This window comes from Ricinus communis, chromosome 4 (assembly GCF_019578655.1).
Source record: "Ricinus communis isolate WT05 ecotype wild-type chromosome 4, ASM1957865v1, whole genome shotgun sequence".
Lineage (NCBI taxonomy): Eukaryota > Viridiplantae > Streptophyta > Magnoliopsida > Malpighiales > Euphorbiaceae > Ricinus > Ricinus communis.
The window spans coordinates 24,805,109-24,828,092 of NC_063259.1; the positions used below are offsets into that span (position 1 = coordinate 24,805,109).

The 22,984-nt window shown below is 35.4% G+C and overlaps 3 protein-coding genes across 11 annotated transcripts; all 3 read right to left on the minus strand.

Annotated features, from left to right (window-relative positions):
* Nucleotides 1–135: 135 nt before the first annotated feature.
* On the minus strand, nucleotides 136–5,937 carry LOC8284435 (histone deacetylase 5). Its single transcript, XM_002514614.4, has 14 exons — nucleotides 5,571–5,937; nucleotides 4,746–4,947; nucleotides 4,472–4,618; nucleotides 4,236–4,348; nucleotides 3,705–3,916; nucleotides 3,502–3,566; nucleotides 3,045–3,215; nucleotides 2,834–2,917; nucleotides 1,822–1,948; nucleotides 1,610–1,731; nucleotides 1,110–1,303; nucleotides 797–926; nucleotides 623–687; nucleotides 136–553 (listed from the first exon to the last, which is right to left on the minus strand). The coding sequence occupies exons 1-14, from the start codon at nucleotides 5,735–5,737 to the stop codon at nucleotides 388–390; spliced, it is 1,965 nt and encodes a 654-aa protein (XP_002514660.1). The 5' UTR covers nucleotides 5,738–5,937; the 3' UTR covers nucleotides 136–387.
* A 5,547-nt stretch (nucleotides 5,938–11,484) lies between these two features.
* LOC8284436 lies at nucleotides 11,485–16,838 on the minus strand. 4 transcript variants are annotated; one of them, XM_048372713.1, is made up of 9 exons: nucleotides 16,625–16,837; nucleotides 15,901–15,986; nucleotides 15,007–15,467; nucleotides 14,553–14,618; nucleotides 14,100–14,390; nucleotides 12,995–13,103; nucleotides 12,345–12,575; nucleotides 12,147–12,271; nucleotides 11,485–12,015 (listed from the first exon to the last, which is right to left on the minus strand). In XM_048372713.1, exons 1-9 carry the CDS (start codon nucleotides 16,673–16,675, stop codon nucleotides 11,780–11,782), a joined length of 1,656 nt encoding a protein of 551 aa, XP_048228670.1. In that variant the 5' UTR covers nucleotides 16,676–16,837; the 3' UTR covers nucleotides 11,485–11,779. The 4 variants fall into 4 exon arrangements, with proteins under 4 accessions (XP_048228670.1, XP_048228671.1, XP_048228673.1 ...); XM_048372714.1 differs by having other exon boundaries at nucleotides 14,553–14,591; nucleotides 16,625–16,835; XM_048372716.1 differs by lacking the exon at nucleotides 15,901–15,986 and having other exon boundaries at nucleotides 16,625–16,838.
* Nucleotides 16,839–18,287: 1,449 nt separating this feature from the next.
* Nucleotides 18,288–22,939, minus strand: LOC8284437. Of its 6 annotated transcripts, none has more exons than XM_048372718.1 (8): nucleotides 22,383–22,939; nucleotides 21,701–21,786; nucleotides 20,524–21,044; nucleotides 20,025–20,189; nucleotides 19,795–19,918; nucleotides 19,403–19,627; nucleotides 19,189–19,313; nucleotides 18,288–18,967 (listed from the first exon to the last, which is right to left on the minus strand). In XM_048372718.1, the coding sequence occupies exons 1-8, from the start codon at nucleotides 22,407–22,409 to the stop codon at nucleotides 18,750–18,752; spliced, it is 1,491 nt and encodes a 496-aa protein (XP_048228675.1). In that variant the 5' UTR covers nucleotides 22,410–22,939; the 3' UTR covers nucleotides 18,288–18,749. The 6 variants fall into 6 exon arrangements, 4 of the variants coding, with proteins under 4 accessions (XP_048228675.1, XP_048228674.1, XP_048228676.1 ...); XM_048372717.1 differs by having other exon boundaries at nucleotides 18,288–18,970; XR_007215452.1 differs by having other exon boundaries at nucleotides 18,826–18,967; nucleotides 20,008–20,189.
* Nucleotides 22,940–22,984: the final 45 nt, after the last annotated feature.

Sequence of the window (22,984 nt, forward strand, 5' to 3'; positions counted from 1 at the left end):
ATTTAGCGGGAGTCACTTTTTCAATTTAATGCGATTAACTAGACTTATTCTTTTATTTAACGCCGAAATTACCCGCATAGATGATTCTTTCAAGAAGGTGGTTTAAACTTTAGAACCATCAGCTAATAGACCTAGTGAAGAAAACAGAAGCAAACTCGCAACTATCATCTAGAATACATCCCAGAATTAGCTATACAGATAATTCATAGCATAATCTCAATGTGATTTACAACTAGCCGTTGTTGCACCATTCGCACTTCCTAATTAGACTGCAATCACAGCTTCCTCCGTGCTTTAGACTCTCTGATGAGCACGAATTGCATTTTGTCTACCAATCAAAGCTACCATTACGGAACATTTACACATGAGAAAGCTAGATAGTTTCTATCACAATGGTTTAATAGAAGCTTCCTTTATGTAATCAATGGCTTGCTCTTCAGAGAGTTTTCCCCCTTCCACCAGGCCTTTTATCAAGGTGTTGGCGTATTCTTTGGATGGAGCACACAAGGGAAGCTCTCCTGATTTAAAGCTTTCAACATTTGAGGGCGGACAGCTGCCAATCAAGAAAATATTATGAGAACAGGTTTGACAGAGAGAAACACAGAGAAGGTTTTGTGCTTACGTCATTGTGAGAATAGGAATATTTTGCTCCTGCCCCAAGTAAACTACATTATGGTACCAACCCCTCTGCATAAAAAGAAAATAGAATCCATTTTAGTTATGCTTAAAAATGCTTGGGATGTATGAGAATTGATAAACATAGAAACTCCCGTATTCCATAACAGCCTATCCATACCTTAAAAACCTCCAAAGACATAGACCCCTGGTTTATCACAGACTGAAGAGCAGCCGAGTCAAACACAGGAGAACTCATATTGTAATTTGGCACATTCTCCTGAAGCAAAACATCAACGAACTGCTCTAATCTGTGTTGAGGACAAGAGAAAGGATAAAATGATGATGCAATAGTTTTCAAATAATCTAAAAGGATGTTGGAAGTGTCATCGAGTTATGGGCCTTTCCTTGTTTTAAGATAGGAAATAAACAATTATTCACTTCAAAAATACTAAATTTTGTTAGACACAAAAGCATAGGCACAAGAAACATACGTAATTCTGTACATGCAGAAGTACGTTTTCTCATCAGCACTACTTGCAGGATGAACAAAAGCAACCCCTCCAAGACCCCATGTAAGTGTAGATTCACGACCAAAGAATAATCTGTGGGGAAAAATTCTCCACAAAATATCTTTTGGTGGTTTTCTATCCATTGAACCCGAGCATGGTTTCTTCATACCTTCCACCTGCACAAATTTAACAAAAGAGACACAAAGGAGAACGAGTAAGAGGATCAGCTCAACTGCACTCCACATGTGAGGTGGGAGAGGGAGAGGTGACAGTAATTGGAATCTGCTGAAGCAGGTGGAGTTTAAAACTCTTTCATAACGGCAAATCAATATCTTATGCTAATCCGAAGAAACCAGACTGCTCATAAGCCTTAGAAGGCATGCCTGCCCACTTTTTTCTTTCAAAGTGTAAGGAATGCTTCACTGTGCAGAAAAATATTTTTATATTAATACTAGGAACAACAGTGTGATACCAAGTATTACCTGACCACCTTGAATATAGCAAAGGAACCTCGATTTCCACATATTTGATCCATAAGTAGCATACCATATTTCTGTCTTTGACAGCTCTGATCTCCAAGGAATAGATTTTGTGGCCAGTTGATCTGCGTTCAATTTTAGACTTGTATAAAGAGCCAATATTACACAAGAAATTATTGATCATTCACATCTTTTGGCAGAATTTATTCCTTTACCATATCCTTCTTCAACTTTTAGCTTTGAAAGTGGTTCAACAAGCTCAACTGCCACCATATTTAATGATACATTATTTAAGGTTCTGTCGTCCTCATCTTCAGAATCAGAGCTTGAGATCAAAAGATGCTGGAATGAGAAATTTTCATCTTAGTGTGATATTTTAGAGATAATGGCACTGCATGTGACAGACAGTACCATTGACTAGAAGCAAAAGAAATTAAGTAAGAATTGTGCTGAAACTCTTTTCCTTCAGAAATTAAGTTTACAGTCAACACCCATGTTCCTTAACTAGCAGTGCTTCTGCATCGTACTAAACACAAAAAGATTTGGAATTTACAAATAAATGAAAGAAAACAACACTTAACTATAACCATGCTCAATGATTCATAAATCACTTCTGAATATAAATGTGCCTTGCGGAAATAATTTTCAGGCATCTTCAGCAAGAAATCTAATTTGAAAGTAACAAGAGGGATAAAATCTCTCTTCAACAAACACATAAAAAATATGTGCAGTAATTAAGACGCTCATAATAATGTTATCAGGGACAAAGAAGAGATGCAGAAAACCAGTTCTAAATCTGTATAAAGTTTCATGCTCTTTTAGTTGCTTCATTTCTTTTCAATTTGGTTTTACTTAATTCAACTATATATGCATGAATTCTTTGAGCTCAAGCCTAGGCACACTAGTAAAGGCAAAAAAATCTTTTGGTAAACACGTAATTTGTTTTATATGTTTGGAAAGAATGAATACTACTTCCTCAAGTAAACCTACTTAGATACCCCAAGTGATCAAGACTCGTCTTAAGTTTCATGCATGAACTAAAATCAAGAGCATGCACTCTTAGAATTGACATTGCTTCTAACTTCTACCAGTATCATGATTCAGCATAAGAAATCTACAAGTGTATTTGTCCACAAAATAAATTGAAAACTGTCAAACTTGATGACACAAAGGCATGAATATATGTTTGTTTAATAAAAGTATTATCTTTTTTAGAAAAGGACTCACCGCTGGGGGGCCTTTTTGACTGGTTAACTTCAAGGGTAATTCGTCAGCAAGTGTAGCCCAGTAACCACTTAATTTCTTGCGAACCTGGAGAGCAGGTCATGCATGACAACTTGATATACGTTACTTATGATCAAGAAAGAAATAATAACAGAAAGAAAAAGCAGAATTGATAAATAGCCTAGCAAAGAAGCTCATAGCAGATGTATTTTACCGCTTGTATCACACGCCAAGTAGACTCAAATGGATAGGCCTCTGAAGATCCAGCAATAGGCTTGCTTTCGAGCAAAACTTCCATGCAAGCAAAAAATGAATTTGCAATAGATTCAAGATTGTAACCTCCTTCCAATGCCAAAACAATCTTACCATTGGCAAAATCCATCAACTGACAGGAGGGAAAGACAAACATATAAGAGATATGAAAGATGGCACAAATTCTGCTAATTGTTCTTGAGGAATTACAAAGTAGATGGTGTTCAAGAGATCAGAAGTCATTGACCAACTATAATAAGGCAACTCATGGAAAAACAGCTCATAAAACATTATGCCTTTCTTTCAAGATGCAAGTTTCAAGTTTCTTAAACAAGCCAACAGCTCTCTCTCCTGCAGATAAGGTCACATAATAATCAGAATGCCTCAAAAGGTAAAAATAGATGAAATTGAATGTTAACCTTTTTTAACATTACTGAATATCCATATGGTGTGATTCGACAACCGCCTAAAGGATCACCAACAGCTGTTCAAGAATTACAATGCTATGTCACTTGTGCATTAAAATAGGCTTTGCATGACTATCTGCTGAGTCCAATTGGCATTTGAAGTTTATATAAAGAAAAATAGAAGATATCTATGAATCCTGCACCAATCATCAAACCTGCATCAAATCCGGCAGATATTATAATCATGTCGGGATTAAATTCCTTAGCAACTGGGATTAAGATATGATCCCAAACAGCAAGATAATCTGCATCTCCACATCTTCCATTCTCCCAAGGAACATTTATGTTATATCCTGCACCCGGTCCTTCTCCAATCATAGTATAAAATCCATCATCATTAGCAGGGTAAAAACTCCCGAACTCATGCCTGTATAGATTTACAACTCCAACAATCACCATGACTAGGTATCAATGATTAAGACAGAAAAGAACTATGAAGCGAAAGCCTCCATCAGAATGAGAATAAAAAATAAAAGTCACCAAGTTATTACATGCCACAGCTTGCTATATCAATAAAGAGTCTTGACAAGCAAAAAAAGCATTACCATTCAAATGCAAATACTTCAAGATAAGAAAAGGAAAAAATTCTTATCAGTTAACATGTCTATTTACAACATTTGGGGATGTAATAGATTGTAGCTGGAAGTGAATAATAAGAGAAAATTGATGTAGAATTTCTATTGTACCTATGAACTGAGAAGAACAAAACACGAGGATCCTTCCAGAATGTCTTCTGAGTACCATTACCATGATGGACATCCCAGTCAACAATCAGAATCTTTTTAATACCCAATTCTGGCTGTAACAGGCAACAGAAGTAACAAAAGGTATTGAAGTGACACATTACTAGAGAACACAAAATCTAACTTTAAAAATATGTCCCTATCTTATATATGTATATATACACAAACCAAGTTCTGACATTTTCATCTAATAGAAAACTTGCTGCAACAGCGACATTATTGAATAGGCAAAATCCCATTGCTTTGTCATGTTCAGCATGATGTCCAGGAGGTCTAACAATAGCAGCAGCAGAATCTAATTCCCCTTTAGCAACCCTCTCAGCGACCTAATTGAAAACGCACCTACAATTAGATATTTATAAATTTGAAACCTAATGGTTATTAAAGAATTTGCAATAACAGCAATTTTAGCCCATAACTTGATGAAGTAACCAAAAAAAAATAAAATTAAACCTCTACGACAGAACCAGCAGCAAGGTAAGCAGCTTCAGATGATCCTTGATTAAAGTAAATGGAATTGAATTTGGAAGCAATGTTATCTCTTTGTGATTCATATTGTTTGGAGCTTATATTTCTAATCAAATTAACATGATTCTTGGAGTGAACAGCTAGTAGATTTTTGTCTTCGGCTTCTTTGGCATTCAAAACCACACATCTGAAATAATCAAAACCACCTCTATAACGTTAAAAGAAAAAAGAAAAGGCATTTTAATAAAGGTAAAAAATAAGAAAGAAACATAGACATCAGTTAAAATAGACCTAAAGTAGATAATACTTAAAAGAATAATTAATAAGTAAAAGATAACATATCAATACTATAAATGGATATATAAAAATCCAATATATATAAACAACTTAACTTTTTCTTTTGTTTTTGTTTTTGTTTATAAAGTAAGCCTCACAGAGTTGAAATGTAGCAACTATCCAAACATGAGAATTAACTAAATAGACTCAATTGAATTAAATTCTTGGCGTTTTAGACATTGGAAACACTATGTAACACAATTCTGATTAGAAACGGACTACAAGGCAGCCAAAAAAAAAATCAAAAACATTTATTGACATCTTTTTGTCACTGAATTCAACAAAGATACAAATAATACACTGCGGAAAATTAAGTGCATGAATTTTAATAAGACAATTAAAAGCATGAAAATTAAGAAAAGAACCAATCTAACAGCTAGAAATAACAAATGAGAAGAGTCAACTAAAAGTCAAACACAAGGACGAGAAAGAACAATCATTTCAGTACCAGTAAATGGTATTAAGAAAGAGAACCTTTGAGGAATGCTGTTGGCGAGGAGTTTGTTCCAAATGGCAGAGATGCGATTGGGGTTTTCGGGGTGATTATCGTCATCAGGAGTGTGATGTTTTCGCATCCTCTCATCGTACAATAATCCCACGCGCCGCTGATTGCTCTTCCTCTCACTGGATTCCATCTCCATATGCTCTCCACTCGCTATAGTAGCAGTCGAGCCAGAGAGAGACAGAGAAACGTAAGGGGATGAAATGAGAAATTATTACGATCTTATATTTTATTTCTATTTTTCATATATATTTTTACTGTTTCTTTATTTCACTTTTCGTTGTATGAGTTTGGAGGGAACATACTTTTCTTTCTCAGAACCAATGGAATGGCTGTGCCTTTTTCTCTTTTTCCTTTTTTTTTTTTTTTCCTTTTGTTGAAATAAATTATTTTCAAATATTAATTTTTTATGAAAGTGCAAATATTAATTTTATTTATATGGAATCGAAAAATGATTTTATACTTATGTGTACGATTACATTAATAAAATAAATAATCTCTTAATAAAATTTATAAAATTATTATTATATTATTAATATAATAATTTATAAAGAAGTAATACTAAAAGGAAAAAAACGTTTGCATTTGAGTTGAGTATCGAGTGCATTAATCTGACTAAATCTAGTACAATTTTCAAGATTATTGTCGTCTCAATTATCTCTATTGCATAACATTCTGTAATGTAATTTCGAATTAATAGTACAAAGATTAAATATTACCAAGATTAAAGATAAGATAAGATAAGATGCAATTTCGGTACAAAAAGAATGTTTGTTGCGGATACTAATCCCTTCACAGTAAGGGCTATACAACCGAATCCTGTATTTTGTCGGTGAGCAAATTTACAGACATCCTGGAATTGCAAAATCTACATGTATCAAAATCAGTATCTGTTAGATTTTCCATTTTTACAAGAATGTACCCTTTCTCTTTCTCTTTCCTGACCGCTCATCAAAACCAGGGGGAATATCTGCTTCATTTATAGCAACATATGACTTTGTTGAACGTCGCAGGGGCTGCCTAGACCCTAAATTACTATTGATCTTCTGAGAATCTTTTGAAATTAAAGAAAATAGATTTTGCTGAGCTTGTTCAGACTCCATAAGCTACTATTAAATACCGGTGTCCATTTCTTCAGAAGCACTTAAAATCTCGTTATTTGACATTTTCATGGCATCCTGGTTGACAAGTACAAGTCAAACGTGAAAAATAAGCAAAAGTCAACTGAAAGAAAGCTAATAAAGCTGAGCAAGAATTGATGAATAATAGTTCTGTTACAATTTTCCATTATGTACAACGTATATTTATACATAGTATTTACAAGAATAAAGAAATCTGTTACAACTAATAGAGCAAATTAAGTTGTTGAATTAATGGTATTTGTTACAGCATTAAATTGTTGATTTGTGGCATCTGTTACAACTGGTAGATCAGAATTGGATTGCTGATTTGTAGGAGCAAATCTTATTGATTTAACATCCTTGGTGGAGGTTTTCGTTTCCTCTTTTTGTGGGATAGTCGATTCACTAACAGGCCCCCGCAAGACGGTGATCCCATTGGAGACGCCGATCTTGGGCCGAATTTTTGTGAAGGGGAAAGAGGATAAAGGCTTAGTAAGTGCGTTTGCTAGTTGATCTTTTAATGATATATGAGAAACCTTGAATGATCCACAAGCAACATGTTCACGAACAAAGTGATAGTCAATTGCGATCTGTTTCATACGAGAGTGAAACATAGGATTGACAGAGAGGTAAGTGGCGCCAATATTGTCACAATATATCTGCGGAGACGATGGGCAAGAAATGTGAAGTTCTTTAAGCAGATTTTGTATCCAGAGAACTTCAGCTGCACATGATGCAAGTGCTCGATATTCTGCTTCAGTAGAGGATCTAGCTACCGTTTTCTACTTTTTCAAACACCATGAGATTGCATTGCCACCAAAGTAAACAATGTATGCCGAAGTCGAGGTGCATTCATCTCGATTACCTGCCCAATCTGCATCAGAAAAGGCAGTGAGACACGATTGTTGATGTCTTTTGAGAAACAGGCCATGGTGCATGGTGTACTTCAGATAACGAAGTAGACGCTTGGCTGTTGTCCAATGATTTTCTGATGGCAGTTGCATGAATTGGGCTAATTTGTTGACAGAGTAAGAGATGTCAAGCCGCGTGAAAGAAAGATATTGTAGTGCTCCAATGACCTGCCTGTACTTGGTTGCATCTGTCACCGAGGAACCATCATGTAGATGAAGATGTGGGGATGACGACATAGGTGTGGAACATTCTTTGGCACCTATCATACCAGTTTTATTGACCAAGTCAGTGATGTACTTGTGCTGAGTGAGCAGAAGACCCGAGTTTGTTGGTAAGACTTTAATGCCTAGGAAATAATGAAGGTCACCAAGGTCTTTAACTGAGAAACGATCTACTAGAGCTTTGAGAAAGATTGTAAGAGCCCCAGTGTTGTTACTAGTAACAATTAGATCATCCACATACACCAAAAATTAGAGAATAACAACATTCTTTCGAAAGATAAACAGGGAGGCATCACTCTTGGAGTTAACAAAGCCATAGGAGACTAGAAAACCTTTCAATTCAGTGTACCATGCCCGCGGGGCTTGTTTAAGACCATATATTACTTTGCGTAATTTGCAGACAAAGTTGGGATTGGTTTGATCCACAAACCCCAACGGCTGCTGCATATAGACATCTTCCATTAATGACCTATGCAAGAAGGCGTTGTTGACATCCAGTTGGCGGAGAGGCCAGCCACTTGCCAGAGTAAGTGTGAGAATTAGGCGGATAGTGACAAGCTTTGCTACCGAGCTCAAAGTATCATGAAAGTCAACCCCAAGGCGTTGATGAAAACCCTTAGCAACAAGTCGAGCTTTGTATTTGAAGATTGTACCGTCTGGGTTCCGTTTAATTCGAAAGACCCATTTGCAACCTATAACATTATGAGAGTGAAATGCTGGAACAAGTTTCCAAGTGCCATTTCGTAATAGAGCATTAAATTCTTCAGACACGGCTTGCCTCCATTCGACATGTTTAAGGGCTTGTGAGATGCATGAGGGTTCTATGGACACAGGTGGTGGATGTTTTGTAGTTATTTGATAGATTTTTTTTTGGCTTGTAAATGTTGTTCTTTGATCTAGTAATCATGGGATGAGTTGCTTCTATTTGGCGAGTTGAAGGAATGGAAGTGGATGCTGGTGAAGTGGAAGCAGGAGAGTTTGAGGAGGTAAGTTGGGTAGGCGTATCAATGGGAGGTATTAGATGTGAAGCAGAAACAGTCATACCTGAACCCGCAGCAGAAGGCGATATGGACTCTATAAACGGAGCAGGAAGAACTTGCAAGGCTGGAGTCGTGGTTGCAGCAGTGGTGGAAGAGGAAACAGACACTGGTGAGCGAATGTGATTTTCTGGAAAAATTGGCCAAGTGGCTGCTGGAATAGAAAAATTTGAGTAGCATGTAGAATTAGTGGAATAAGGAAATGTATTTTCGATGAATTTAACATGACGAGAGGTATGAATTTTATTTGTGGTGATATCAAGGCAATAAAAGGCACTCTAATTTAGAGAATACCCAAGAAAAACAGAAGGAGATGATTTTGGTTCAAGTTTATTTGAGTTGTAGGGATTTAACCAAGGATAACATAGCCACCCAAAGACTTTGAGTTTGTTGTAATTTGGCTTTGCATGAAAGAGAGATTCATAAGGAGTAGAGAAATTTAACAAAGGGGTAGGAAGACGATTTATCAAATAAGCAGCAGTTTGAAAGGCATGATACCAAAATATGAACGGAAGATTGGCTTGGTGAAGAAGTGTAAGACCAATGTCGACAAGGTGTTTGTGACGTCGTTCAGCTGCACCATTGTGTTGAGGGGTATGAGGCAGTGTTTTTAGATGTTGTATTCCTTCGGTGCTAAGAAAAGCTTGTAAAGCACGGTACTCACCGCCACCATTAGAGTAAATTGAGATAATTTGTCGGTTGAAGAATTTTTCAACAACAGCTTTGTATTGACGAAAAATATGGAAGACATTATATTTAAGACGAAGTGGGTACAACCAGATATATTTAGTAAAATGATCAACAAAAATAACATAATATAAATAATTATCAACTGATTGAACAGGCGAGGGACCCCAAACGTCAGTGTAAATTAACTTAAGAGGAGCAGAGCTAGATAAAGTAGAATCACCAAATGGAAGTCGTTGACTTTTATTGCATAAGCAAGAATTACACATAAAGTTCAAAGGAATAGCAGACGATAAAGAGAGTTGACCAGAATGCGCCAAAGATTTTATTATTTTGAGAGGGGGATGACCTAGGCGACCATGCCAAAGTCCAGAAGAGGTAAATGATGCTATTGTAGTAAATAGTGCCACGGCTTGTGGTTGATGTGGATGTGATGATATTGGCCACTCATAGAGATCTTGTTGATTCCTTCCGTGGAGTAGAGGCATTCCTGTGTGGATATCCTTAACAACAGAATAAGAAGGAAAGAATTCAATTGAAGTATGATTAGAACGACAAAATTTAGAGATAGAGATTAAATTATGTTTTATAGAGGGAACACAAAGAACATTGGATAAGTTAAACAAAGGAGGAAAAGAGGTAGAACCAGTGTGAGAGATGTGTAAACCTGTACCGTCACCAATATAAATATCATCAGGTCCTTCATATGGTTGATGAATGGAGAGATCGGACAGTTGTGATGTGACATGATGAGATGCACCAGAGTCTAGAATCCACTGTTTAGGGGTAGGAGATGAAAAGTGAACATGATTTGTGAAAGATCTTTGAGGGCGAAGATGAGGGAAAAGTTGATAACATTTTATGGCGTCATGTCCCCGTTTTTGACAGAATTGGCAGACCACTAGGTTGGGTTTAGGAGCAAGCAAGGATTGAGTTTGAGATGGTTTAATAGGAAAGCTCAGGTTTGATGGGAAACTTGGAGTGGGTAAGATACCTGGAGTAGAGGAGTACGATCTAGGCTTATGAAAACGAGAGGTGAAGGGATTGTGTTTGGCTGCATTGGCTGTAAGAGGAGTGGGATCAGATGCTGATTGGTCATGATGAAGAAGAAATGTCTCATGGTCAATAATCTTATCAAATAACTCTTCAAAGGGCACAACGGAATCTCTAGTGCGAACAGTAGTGACAAGTTCTTTATAGGCAGGGCCCAGTCCACGAATTGAGTAAACGAGCATGTCCACGTCACTGGGTGGAGCACCAAGAGCTGTCAATTCATATGCAATTTTCTTAATAGAAATGAGAAAGTTAGTAACTGAAAGTGAACCACGAGTTATTGTGGCCAGTTTATCCTTGAGATGAATCATGTGGGTTATGGATCACTTTGCATAGAGATGGGAAAGTCTCTCCCAAGCTTCATGGCTGGTGACAGCAGAGGAGACAAGAGGAATGACAGCTTCAGTAAGGGAGGCGAAGATGACATGCAGTATGAGTTGATCTTGTTGGCGCCAGGAAATGTGGTCTTGATTAGCAATCTGGACATTATTTTGGGTGATGGTAGCAGGTGGACACGGGAGAGAGCCATCAAGATAGCCAAGAAGATTGAGGCCATAGGAAAGAGCATTAAACTGTGCTTTCCACGAAAAATAGTTAATGGATGTGAGTTTGAGAGGCAATGTTACAGCATTGATGGTGACAAAAGGTTGAGTTGTATTGAGGGAACTGGTTCAGTAAGGGAGGGAGAGGACGTAGCAGTTGAGTGGGGGTCCATTAAAAAAGGTTCTGATGGAATGAAAAAGAAAAGTAAAAAAAATAAGGCCAGGAGCAGTACCTAGAGCTCGTGAGAGTTAGGCTCTGATACCATGACAAGTACAAGTCAAACGTGAAAAATAAGCAAAAGCCAACTGAAAGAAAGGTAATAAAGCTGAGCAAGGATTGATGAATAATAGTTATGTTACAATTTTCCATTATGTACAACTTATATTTATACATAGTATTTACAAGAGTAAAGAAATCTGGTACAACTAATGGAGCAAATTAAGTTGTTGATTTTGTGGTATTTGTTACAGCATTAAATTGTTGATTTATGGCATCTGTTACAACTGGTAGATCAGAATTGGATTGCTGATTTGTAGGAGCAAATCTTGTTGATTTAGCATCCTTGGTGGAGGTTTTCGTTTCCTCTTTTTGTGGGATAGTCGATTCACTAACACTGGTTGACAGTTTTTCTGACAGATTCTCCACCAGCCCTCTTGGAAGATTCTTTTGTAACAACCGCATCAACTCTCCCCAGAGGCTGCTCGCCTACCATGTCAATTTCCATATCGAGAACATCACTGCATCCTGTGCTGGCACAATCAAGCTCTGGAGGAAATTGATCTCTTTTTGCTCGACGAAAAACTCCCCATATGAAATGCTCCATGCCTGACCTCTCAATAACATCTGTAAGCACAAAAATTTGCATCACGAATTAAAGAGAAGCATGTGCAACTTACATGCCTCTTTAAAGTCACACATAATGTTACAATATAAAGAAAACGGTGTACCAAGATTGAAATATAAAGAAAACTCACCTTGCGAGTCTCTATGGAGCTGTTTTGAAGTGAATATTAGCAGCTCCACATCACTAATGTAAGTTCTCAATACTGAACTTTGAATTTCCATAAGCTTAAAAAAGCTTGCGTGATTATCTTTGGATCTAGAAGAGGAATAGCATAATCTTATCAAACATTACCTAAAATACGGAAATAGAATTAACTGCAGATAGTTACCTCTCAGTATTTTCAGAAGGGAAAAAATACAATGCAATGTCACGAAAATCTGGATAATCTTTCTGGAATACATCTGCCCAAACATGTCTTGGAAGCAGCTCGATCTGAAGGACTATAGGCATCTTTTGTGCAAGCTCGTAGGCTCGACGACTTACTCTGCTTGGAGGCTGAGCTTGGAACCCACCATAAAACTTACCAGGTTTGGCAGTGTCAATAAACTTGAAACCTCCCCTAGAGAAGAAGAAGAAATAGAAGAAGAGGGAAGAAAGAAAGTTTACGGGAATTTGTCAAAACTGACTACTAAGTAAACATGCATTGCTTCTGTAATTTCTGTCTAGAGTAGCATATAGAAATTTGTAAAGCATTTTACTGATCTAGTTCTAGACATAAAGTTTACGAGCAAAAAATAAACGATGATATGGGCCATATAAGGGGTCTTTGCAGTGAAAACTATAAAGCGCTATCTAAATAGGCAGATTTAAAGTCCAAGCTTTTTCTGTGTTCTTAGCTGCTATCTAAATTAGTTACCATTAAAATAGTTTCACGAACTCTGCATGCATATTCGGAGAGGATAAGCTTAATAATATGTGACAATCTAAAATATGAAGGAACAAGTTTTATGCAATGTCACCGAGATATAGGCTACCCACTTCCAAGTAACATTCAGAGCAGGGAAAAACGGATGATACAGGCAAAGGTTAGGGTCCCTTCCTTCAACATCTGGTTTCTTAGATTCAACAACAGGGAAAGAGTCACTCCCTGTAAATAGAAAAGAAAGGGAAGTAAAAATGTGGTTTCATTGATCAGTAAACAGTAAAATTACTATTTGTGATTTCAAGTACAAAATAATATTGACTTCATCAGCTGATGTCATCTTATTTTATCTAGATCACATTTAACATTGATTGCATGAGAAAAATCACAATTTCTCTAATGAACTTGTAGAATTTTTCTTTTTCTAAAAAGAAAAAAGAGCAAACAAATTGATCCAGTGTATTTACTTTAAATTGTGCAAGACTTGAAGACAATTAATAGATGCAGATTAATAATAGTAACTAAAATCAGACAGTTTAAATGGGTAAGCTTACAACAAAGATCGAGGGAGGAACACCTCGTTATCTTCACAGCATTCTTTATATCCATACAGGCAGCTAGAAACCAATGTGCACAGAAAAGGTAAATTAATCTACCAGTTTTGTTTAATCCTAATATTTTCCCATACAATCCCAATAATCAAGTTGATTAATAAATGCTTAATCTTAGTATTAAACCAGAGAGAGAGAGAGAGACACCTGCCTACATAAATATAGACCAACAGTCTGTAGCTTAATTAAACATTTACCAAATTAGTATTACTAACACAAAGCTAGAGCATAATAAAATGTAATACCATACTAAAACTAATGTTTGGTTAGCCTAATACAGTGAGTTTTCAATTGCTTCATTTAGTTTCCAACAAGTAAAAGCAACACGCTGCAAAATCTCTAAGTAAAAAGAAATAAAACGTTGAGTCAATTCAAAGTGTTAGAAACAAGATAGATTTCAAGTTTCAGAACAAATGAAGCATTGTGTCCATTTTTTTGTCAACAGTGTTTCTGTTGTCCACGTGATAAAATGCGTCATTAAAAAAATTTGGTATGCATTGTCCTGTAAATACAAACTTTTACTGCCAAGACATATACTGAATAAGAGAAAGTATAAATTAATGGCACAAACATAATACTAGAAAGGGCCATAAAATTCACATTCCCATACTGATAATAGGTGGTAGATGATGAGCTGATGCTAAAGAACTGTTCACAGCTTCCTGTGCATTCATATTGCAAGTCTTGACTTCTTTAGCAATCAAATTGGAACTGGATCTTTTTTCTTCTTTTGCAAGCCCATCAAAGTTGCAAGTTTTGACTTCCTTGGCAGGCTTAATAGAAGTTATTTTCTGTTCCTTGAAACAACTTCTCTTTGCAGGACTGACATTATATTCCGTCGCAAGAGTGTCAGTATCCTTCCAACAATGTTCCTTCACAGGATTGATGATAGCCTTTAGATCTGGGACACAAGATATGAGAGCAATCAGTAGCAATTAACAAGTTAACAACAAAAAGACAATATCCTCAAACAAATAAATAAAAACAGGTGATTATTCCTCTCTCTCTTGTACAATTAACGGTTACCATATACAGGCAAGAAAAATAAACTTGGGCAATGTACCTTCCTTTTCTGTTCCTTTCTCTTGGTTTTTCCACATTCCTTTATTGCTGAAAAGTTGAACACTCACTTTCCCCAAAGGCAAAATATAGCAGCCACATTGAAAACAACTTGAATAATGTAGGACAACAATGTGAACATGCTTAACATAAAATCTACAAATCCAGCATGAAATCAATAGAATTGCTATCAGCAAGACATGCTTCCAACCGTAAAAACCTTTCATGCCGAACTCTTTCCATAGACATCTTATCTGAATAATCATATGGGTATTCAAATCAACTTTCTCTATTTTTAAGTTATTTCCTTATTATGTGCTAAAGTGACGTTCGTTTTTCACAAGAGACAATAGCAAAGTCTGTTTAGGAACTGGTATATATCATCCACACATGCCACCTTTAAGTTTCCAAGGTAGAAATATACAAAAGAGACAAGTAGCTTTAAATTATATTATCACCTTTTGACGTTCTCTGTGGCTGTTGACTAGTTATTGAACTGCTTATGATTCTGCCATGTCCTGGAGGCTTCTTAGGACTAAAGGAGATAAAACTTGGATTTTGTTTCCCCTTTGGAGGGGAGATGGGATAAGAATAACCATGTCGATTTCCCAAATTACTCTTTGAAGGAGATCCCATGTCAGTAGCAGCTCCCGCTGACAGTCTAATCACTTCTTTAGTAGAAAGAAATTTTACTTTACCAGTTTTTACAGAATGTACACGCCATCCTGCATAACCAGACATTTTGGTGGGACCTCCCTTCCTCACTGCATCATGGTGGATAGTATTAGAGGAATTCTGGAAATTTTCTTTCCCGATCTCATCGCATCTATCTTTATCTGGTATCAGGTGACAGTCATCACATGTCCAAGGTTTTGGGACTTTTTCAGGGACTTCTCCATTAGAGGATGCCATGCAATAACTGAGTGGAAGATGGCTGGCATATTTAGGATAGAAACAAGGATGCCATATAACAGGTATGACAGGTAGCAAAAGCAATTAAAATTTCATACAATTCGAGCATGAACAGAGATCGAAGCAAGCCTTTATCGTACTGAAAGAATATACTATGCATATTAAAAATAAGCCTAGCAAAGACAAATTATGAATTTTGCCTCAAAAATAATCTTCCAGCATCTAAACAGGTGACAGGAAAAAAAAAAAAAAAAACCCAGGGCATTCAAGTAATTGAAAAACAGGAAAACAAAGAAAATTCCTTGCTTTTGAATTACTAAACAAATGTACTAACGATTAGGATGCCTCTCACTTGCATTTTGTGGAAAATGCATGGAGTTGTGAATACAAAACAAGCACACGCTCAAAAAAACAGGCAATAAGGGAGAAGATGATCTTACACATGTTGACAAGCTATTTTACATTTAGAGCAAGTTGCAATCAATTCCCCAAAACCAATATCACCACATATTGTGCAGGGTTTGTCCTGTGAAGTCAGTAAGAAACCCCACATGAGAATATCAATTCCAACGCCATTGAATAAACACATTAAATGCAGAACTTTGCAAAGCCCAAATAAATATCTTTTTTTCAAAAAAAAAAGAAAATGGTATTACCACTTAGGCATTGACATAGGTTTACATATCTTAACTTTAAAAACTAAAATTAATAATTCTGATTCAAAAAAAAAAAAAAGTAAACTTAGAATCAGAAGTTAAATAAACAAATGATGATTTGTATAAAACTGAAATACATTAAAACAAACAACTAGAGGCTAATCATGATTTCTAAAGTTAAACCGTTAGAAAAGCAAACCCTAATTCAGTTCATTACTTTCTTGCAGAAGAATTTTTAAAAGAAAAAAGAAACAAAAAGCACAATGAAAAGGAAGAAAAGATTCTGCAAGAAAACGTAAAACCCAAAACAATAAACAAATGGAGACACAATAATGTGAAATACCAAAAAGAATACGTCCAATATATTAACTGATGGACATTGTCAAAGACCAAAAAGGAAACAAAAAATGGTGTACACAAAGTGAATGAAAAGTGAAGTTTAAGCAGAGAAAATACAAAAAGAACGCATTTTGTTAAACATTTCTATTACTTTGAGAAAAGGTTTTACCACTTGGCTGCTGCTGGTCTGTCTTTGTGATGTTTGTTTAACATTTTCCATGATTTCTTCAATTTTCTCGGAGACTGAAGTAGTTTGGTGGAGACAAGAAGATCAAGAGAAAAATGGAGTTGAATGTAATTTGACTCATCAGTCCACCGAGAGAAAAGCAAAAGTGATTATTATTATTTTTTTATTATTATGAGTCCAAATTTAATACAGTTTTATTAAACTAATAAAGTCTTGCAATTTCAATTGATTGCAGAGGAATGGTACTGTGTGGATGCTCTTATTATACGCTTCTTGCCCTCTGAATCTGGTGCTTCCGCAGGACATAATTTATCTCTATGATGTAACTTAAATCTTTTTATAATGTGTCATGATAACAGTTCTTAAGAATTGTCAATATCCTATATTTGTATCATAATGTTTCTAAGACTGGATTAAAAAAACCCAAAAAAGTTTGACCAAAATCGAATGAAAAATAAAATAAAAAAATCAATTAACTAATTGAAAGTTTTAATTTTTTTAAATATATAATTTTCAGTTTGATCTTTATTTTTACTTTTATATTAAAAATTGTTGATTCTGTTTTCAAACCGAGCTGGTTTTTTTTTATAAATTTATTCTTTTTTTTTTTTGGTTTTTTTATCTAATTTATTTAATTAATTAAAAGTCAATATTCCTCATTTAATTTGTTGTATCGAAAATATTATAAATCAGAACTGAAATGTCATTTTCTTTTTGGTCAACCTCCACGTGTCACTATCCATCTTCATGCATATGGGTAGTGCAATTGACAAACTCACATCATATAAAAGCTCCTAGTCCTTGGAAATTGATTAATAATTCGAATATTAATACAGGTGGTCCATGGTATTAACAATCATTGAGAGTAGCAATATGCGTCCTTATCAAATGCTCGCTAAGATACCCATCGAATAGTTTATATTCAAATTTCAACCAATTTAAAATATAATAATCTAAAAAATTTAATTTTAATTATATTATAAATATATTTTAGAGCAAAAAATTATCTAAATTTCGATAATTTAATCACTTTTAATGCTTTAATTTTTTATTTAACCTCATTAATGTCTTAACTTATATCATTTGTAATAACTAAAATTTTATAAAATAAATTTAAAATGTCATTAAGTTAAGTCAAAAATTCAAAATATTTAAAAAATTATAAAAGCAGAGTCTCGTATTTATTAAATTATATGAAAAATTAAAGAATTAAAATGACTAAATGATCAAAATTTAAATGTTTAAAAAATATATTGTCCTACATTTTATAAACATTTAACTGAGCAATAAATAATTTATCCATAAAAATCTATTTAAGAATTTAAACTAATAAAATAATTACTATAATGAGATAAAAATACAATTAATAAAAGAAATTATAAAATCTAAACTAATGCAAAATTTTGAGAATTAACGAATCTCAAGGGATGGAGGGGCGGGCACTAAAACCATAAAATCACATGATGTCCTCCAATAACAAATTTGTGACTGTGAGATGGCTCAACTCAATGCTTGTGTTAATTTCAGTTTAAAAGATAGAAAAAGCAGAAGAAGAAGAAGAAGAAGAAGAAGAAGAAAAAGAAACAGTGGAACATTTGATGAGGAGTGAGGACCCATATTGTTACTTTCAATTATTGCAATATCATGGACCACTTGTATTCATTAAAAGTATGAATCAAAATATACAAACAAATATATTTTCAAGCAGGAATTCTTATGCGATATGGACATGAGATAAATGTGTACTGCACTAATAATAAGAGACAATCATCTGTGAAGCATATACATGCATGCATCCAGCAACACGAACCCTGAAACCCTAAAATTTGGAATATCAGTACCCAAGACTGCAAATAGTTAGCAGTCATGTATGCTAATTTTTACTGCTACAGCTCTGAGTAAGTACCCAAGTCAATAGTGTCTTTTTTAGTGCTTTACATACAAGTGATTGCAGGCGGTTAGCAGGTTTTCCACAACTCGATGAGTAAGCTAATACACAGTTTTAGTGTTTTACTACTACAGTTGCAGCCCCAATAATGACTCACTCTTCACCGCTTTCATCATTCAGGGAGATGCTTTTTTTTTTTTGTTTCTTTCTTCTTTATGATCATCTCCCAGCAAAAGCTACACTAGGATACCCAGGAGGAAAAGTTGAATCATTAAGCTGTTGCTGTTCCATTTTTACCTCATTCCCAAGTAGCTTAGATTTAGTCTGCTGGTCATCAAAGCTTTGTGCTTGAGAAGTTGCACCACAGAAAGGAAGAGGTAGAACTCCAAGTTCACTCTTCACAGGGCGATATACTCCGCATAGGAAGCGCTCTGAACCTGCTTTTACATACAAAAAGTCCTTCCCTAGTCAAACAATCAACATCTTAGAAATACTATGTTCTATTTTTAATACATTCTCTTTCCAAAAAGTAAGTTGCATGTTGGAGATTGTAGTGTGTCTGCGCACGCGCACTCACTAAGCATGTGCAGAATATAGATTATGTTAATTTCTAGAACTCACCATGGAAATCCACATTCAGTTAATTTCTAGAACTCACCATGGAAATCCACATTCAGCCTTTTAGAAGGGAAAACTAGCAATTTCACACCACATACTGAACTTATCAGTAGCAGATCTTGCATCTCCAGCATCACCAGGAGGCGCTCATACTGCTGTGTAGACCTACAAAAGGAAAAGCTACGGTAAGACAGCATACTTCCATGACACAAGGAAATATGGACTCAGGACAAAAGATTGGACTAAAAACATACCTCTCAAAGTTGATAGGGAAAAAGTATAGTACACTATCATTCCCATTTGGGTACCCATGCTGATAAACTTCCAAACTAGAAGATGGAAGCATTGTACATGGCAGTACTCTAGGCATCTGTTTCGAGAATTCAAAAGCTTTACAATGCACTCCACCAGGAACATAAGCCCGAAAACCGTCAAAGAATTCACTATGCGAAACTGCATAAGAAATCTCAAAGCTTCCACTAGAAAATAGAAAAATAAATACAGTCAAGAGAAGCAATTTTTAGTTAAAAATGTTAATACACTCTAGATTGGACAAACAAACTCCCATAATAACCTGCTAGATCCTCATATCAATTTAGAGTTTCCACTTCTAAGTGAATGAAATCATGAAATAATAGCCACTCACCACCAAGTGACTTTTGGGGCAGGGTTATGTAGAGAATATTTCTCAAGTTTGGGCAAGGTATTAAGTATATCATTATCCTGAATGCCCAAGCTCTTGAAGTTGACATCAACATGTAAGCTGCGTCCTAACATGCAGTCTTTAGTAAGCAATTGTAACCAGATCACTGTAGAGTATTCCTATAGACTGCAGAAGCAATTGAAATTCAGAATATACCAGCGAAACTTCCTTGCCTGAATGAGTGATGGTCTGAAAATTCATTGATGGTGAATGTGTAAATTTAGTTGCCTTTCTTAATGTTGAATTCGGGCTTTCAACTCTTTTAGCAGGCAATAGGAGGTCCACTGGCTCTTTCTTGAGAGCATACTTATCCTGATATGCCAAAGCAGTCCCTTTATCTGAAATGCAAAACACAAGAATAGCCACAATCTGACCATAGAGTCAATAAATACTTAAGTTTGAAATAGGCTACTGATGCAGAAACATAAATTGGGTGTACATTCCTATAAAAGTCAATTAATTGACCATATATCAACAATTCTATGTAATATTATCAAATTAACTATAACCAACAGTTCAAGCTGCAAGTTCAAGAATTTTTATTGCGGACATGGTTGAGACCATATACGGGCAATTCTATGTAATATGCAAAATTTCGGTTTAATTTATTCTTCTTCATTCTATTCCGCAAACCGTCATGAAGTTCCATGTACAAAATCCCAATTTTCTCACCTTTAATTTTGCAAACCTGCCGCTTAGTCTTCAAACTGGATTCTGCACCATCCTGTCCAGGGAGCAAGGACCGCTCTTGGATTCTAATACTGGGACTTGCTTTTACTATCTGCTTTGAGAACTTTGAAGGTGGAATTTTAAACCCAATGTCAGTCCTTGATGAGACCATTATTGCAGTTGATTGGCCAAAGATTGAACCCTGTATACTAGGTGAGAAGTTCTCCACTTTTAAGACACCTGACGGCTGCTCAATGACTTCTTCACTACAAATGAAATTTAATTTCCCGGTACCAATAGCAGTTTCATTTTGAAAATTTAGCAAACTCCCAGAATTTTCAAGAAATTCAACAGCAATAGATTTTACAGTATCACTGTAGACTATCTCAGAGTTGAGTGGCGTTAATATCCTAGGAAAGTGTGCTCCTGTAAAAGATTGTTGAGAATCTTTCTCTTCACTAGATTGGCATACTTCACAGATCCAAATTTTTGGGACTGTTAAGAGGAGGACTGGCATGCAATAGCTGGAGACAGAGGAGCAGCAAAATTGTATTGAATAGTTAAAATGATCCATGCAAGTAACAGATTATTTTAATGTATGACCAACTACACAAAGAAAGCAAGAGATGGAAAAAATCTAATACATTCAAAACCCCTTCAAGTCTTGTAAAACAAAGTTTGATTGTAGAAGCTCTAGATATAGATAAAATGGTAAGTTGCGAATCAAATCAGTCAAGAACAAGCAAATTCCATTATCAAATAGTATTCAACAACTACACCACATTAGGCTATGTGAATCAACATGGTTGGCCAGGCTTATACAAGAAATAAGTGTCAAAATCCAAAATCATTTGACTGACTAAGCAATAGCTGAAGATAACAAAAATGCAAAACAATGGCTCTGCCTCTGATAATCAATGATGTTCAGAGATCATATCATTACACCATATTACTACTAACAAGAATCAGCAAAGAAAAGGAAAGAAGCAAGGTTGAGACGTTGCGCATGCTCAAACACAGAACTGCAAGGAGCATAGCTCAAGTAGACTTGAATTCAAACTAATTGAAGTTGGCTACAAATATCATTGAGATCCACTCAGCTACATTTGGAGTTAAAAACTTTCTTAAAACACAACCCACGTATAAAAAGAAAATGGGGGAAGAGAGACATTAAACATACACATGTTCTTGAGTTATCTCGCACTGAAAGCAAGTTACAATCTTCTCCAAAAAGCCTGTATCTCCACATACATGACAAGTTCTGACCTACAAAGATTTAAGGAGTAATACAACAATAGAGTATGAGAAACCATAGGTTGACTTTTCCCTTTCTAGAGATGTTTGTATTGACTTAATAAAGGTTAGTAGTAAGGAATGGGATAGAAAATCCATTGACAGTCTGCAAATGGCCTTATCTTGAGACAAAATATAATCCATTTAGGAATTGTTCAACCAATTGTATCTATTATTATATAACATTCCAGGTAGCAAATTCTACATAATCACTTGGTTAGCGTATTGTATTTCAACAAACAGTTAGGACACAAACAAAACTACAAGATCAGCAAACAGCATGCTAAGCAGGTAGCCTAAACGAGATGATGCCTAATTAAACATATGAATCAAGAATCATTTCCATAACAATTCCACAATTTTGAGGCTAATTAATTACTATATAGTCTAAGCGGCAAATGACTTAGATGGCACTTGTAATTGGGAAATGTAAACTAAAGTAAACCCTCCACTTAAATAATCAACAGTCATGTATCAGTATCGACCCAACAGAAGTGATCAACCAATTAACCATCACAAGAATGAAATGAATTTTAATAAATAGAACGGGTTGTTAAGAGGGTTTTTACCGAGTGGATACTTCTTGAATCTGCCATAGTCTGATTGTCCCGTTTTACATATACTAATATTTTTATCGCTTTTCGAATTTCGATTATGGATCTTTAATCGCGGAAGGAAAAAGAAAAACACAAAAACCTAGAGAGATGCTGCTTGGCTGTTGTGATGCTGCGTGTGTTGCTATTTCCACCCTAGATTACATTGCCGTTATAGTTGAGTGAGCATGGCGTTAGGACTAATTTCATGAGTTTTGTATTAATATCATTAAACTTCAATTTGTCTCCTACACGCATTTCCACATAATTTAGGAATTATACTATTTAATTCCGGTCAAAATTAAAATTTGTTAAAATTCATGCTTTTCTTTTTATCTCAATTAATTTAGTTAATTTTAATTTATAGATCGCCGGAGAGAACCGTTATACGTGGCAAAACAATGCCTTTCAAAGCGGATCGAATGGCCATGGAGGTCTTGTGAGGTGCTAAAGCAGTCCAGGTGGAGACAGCAGAAGCAGAAGCTATCACTTTTGTTCTTTTGAAGAAGAAGAAGAAGAGGAAATCAAGTTGCTCACAGGCTGGTCGTTAATAATTAGGCCTCCTGTACAATTAAGGT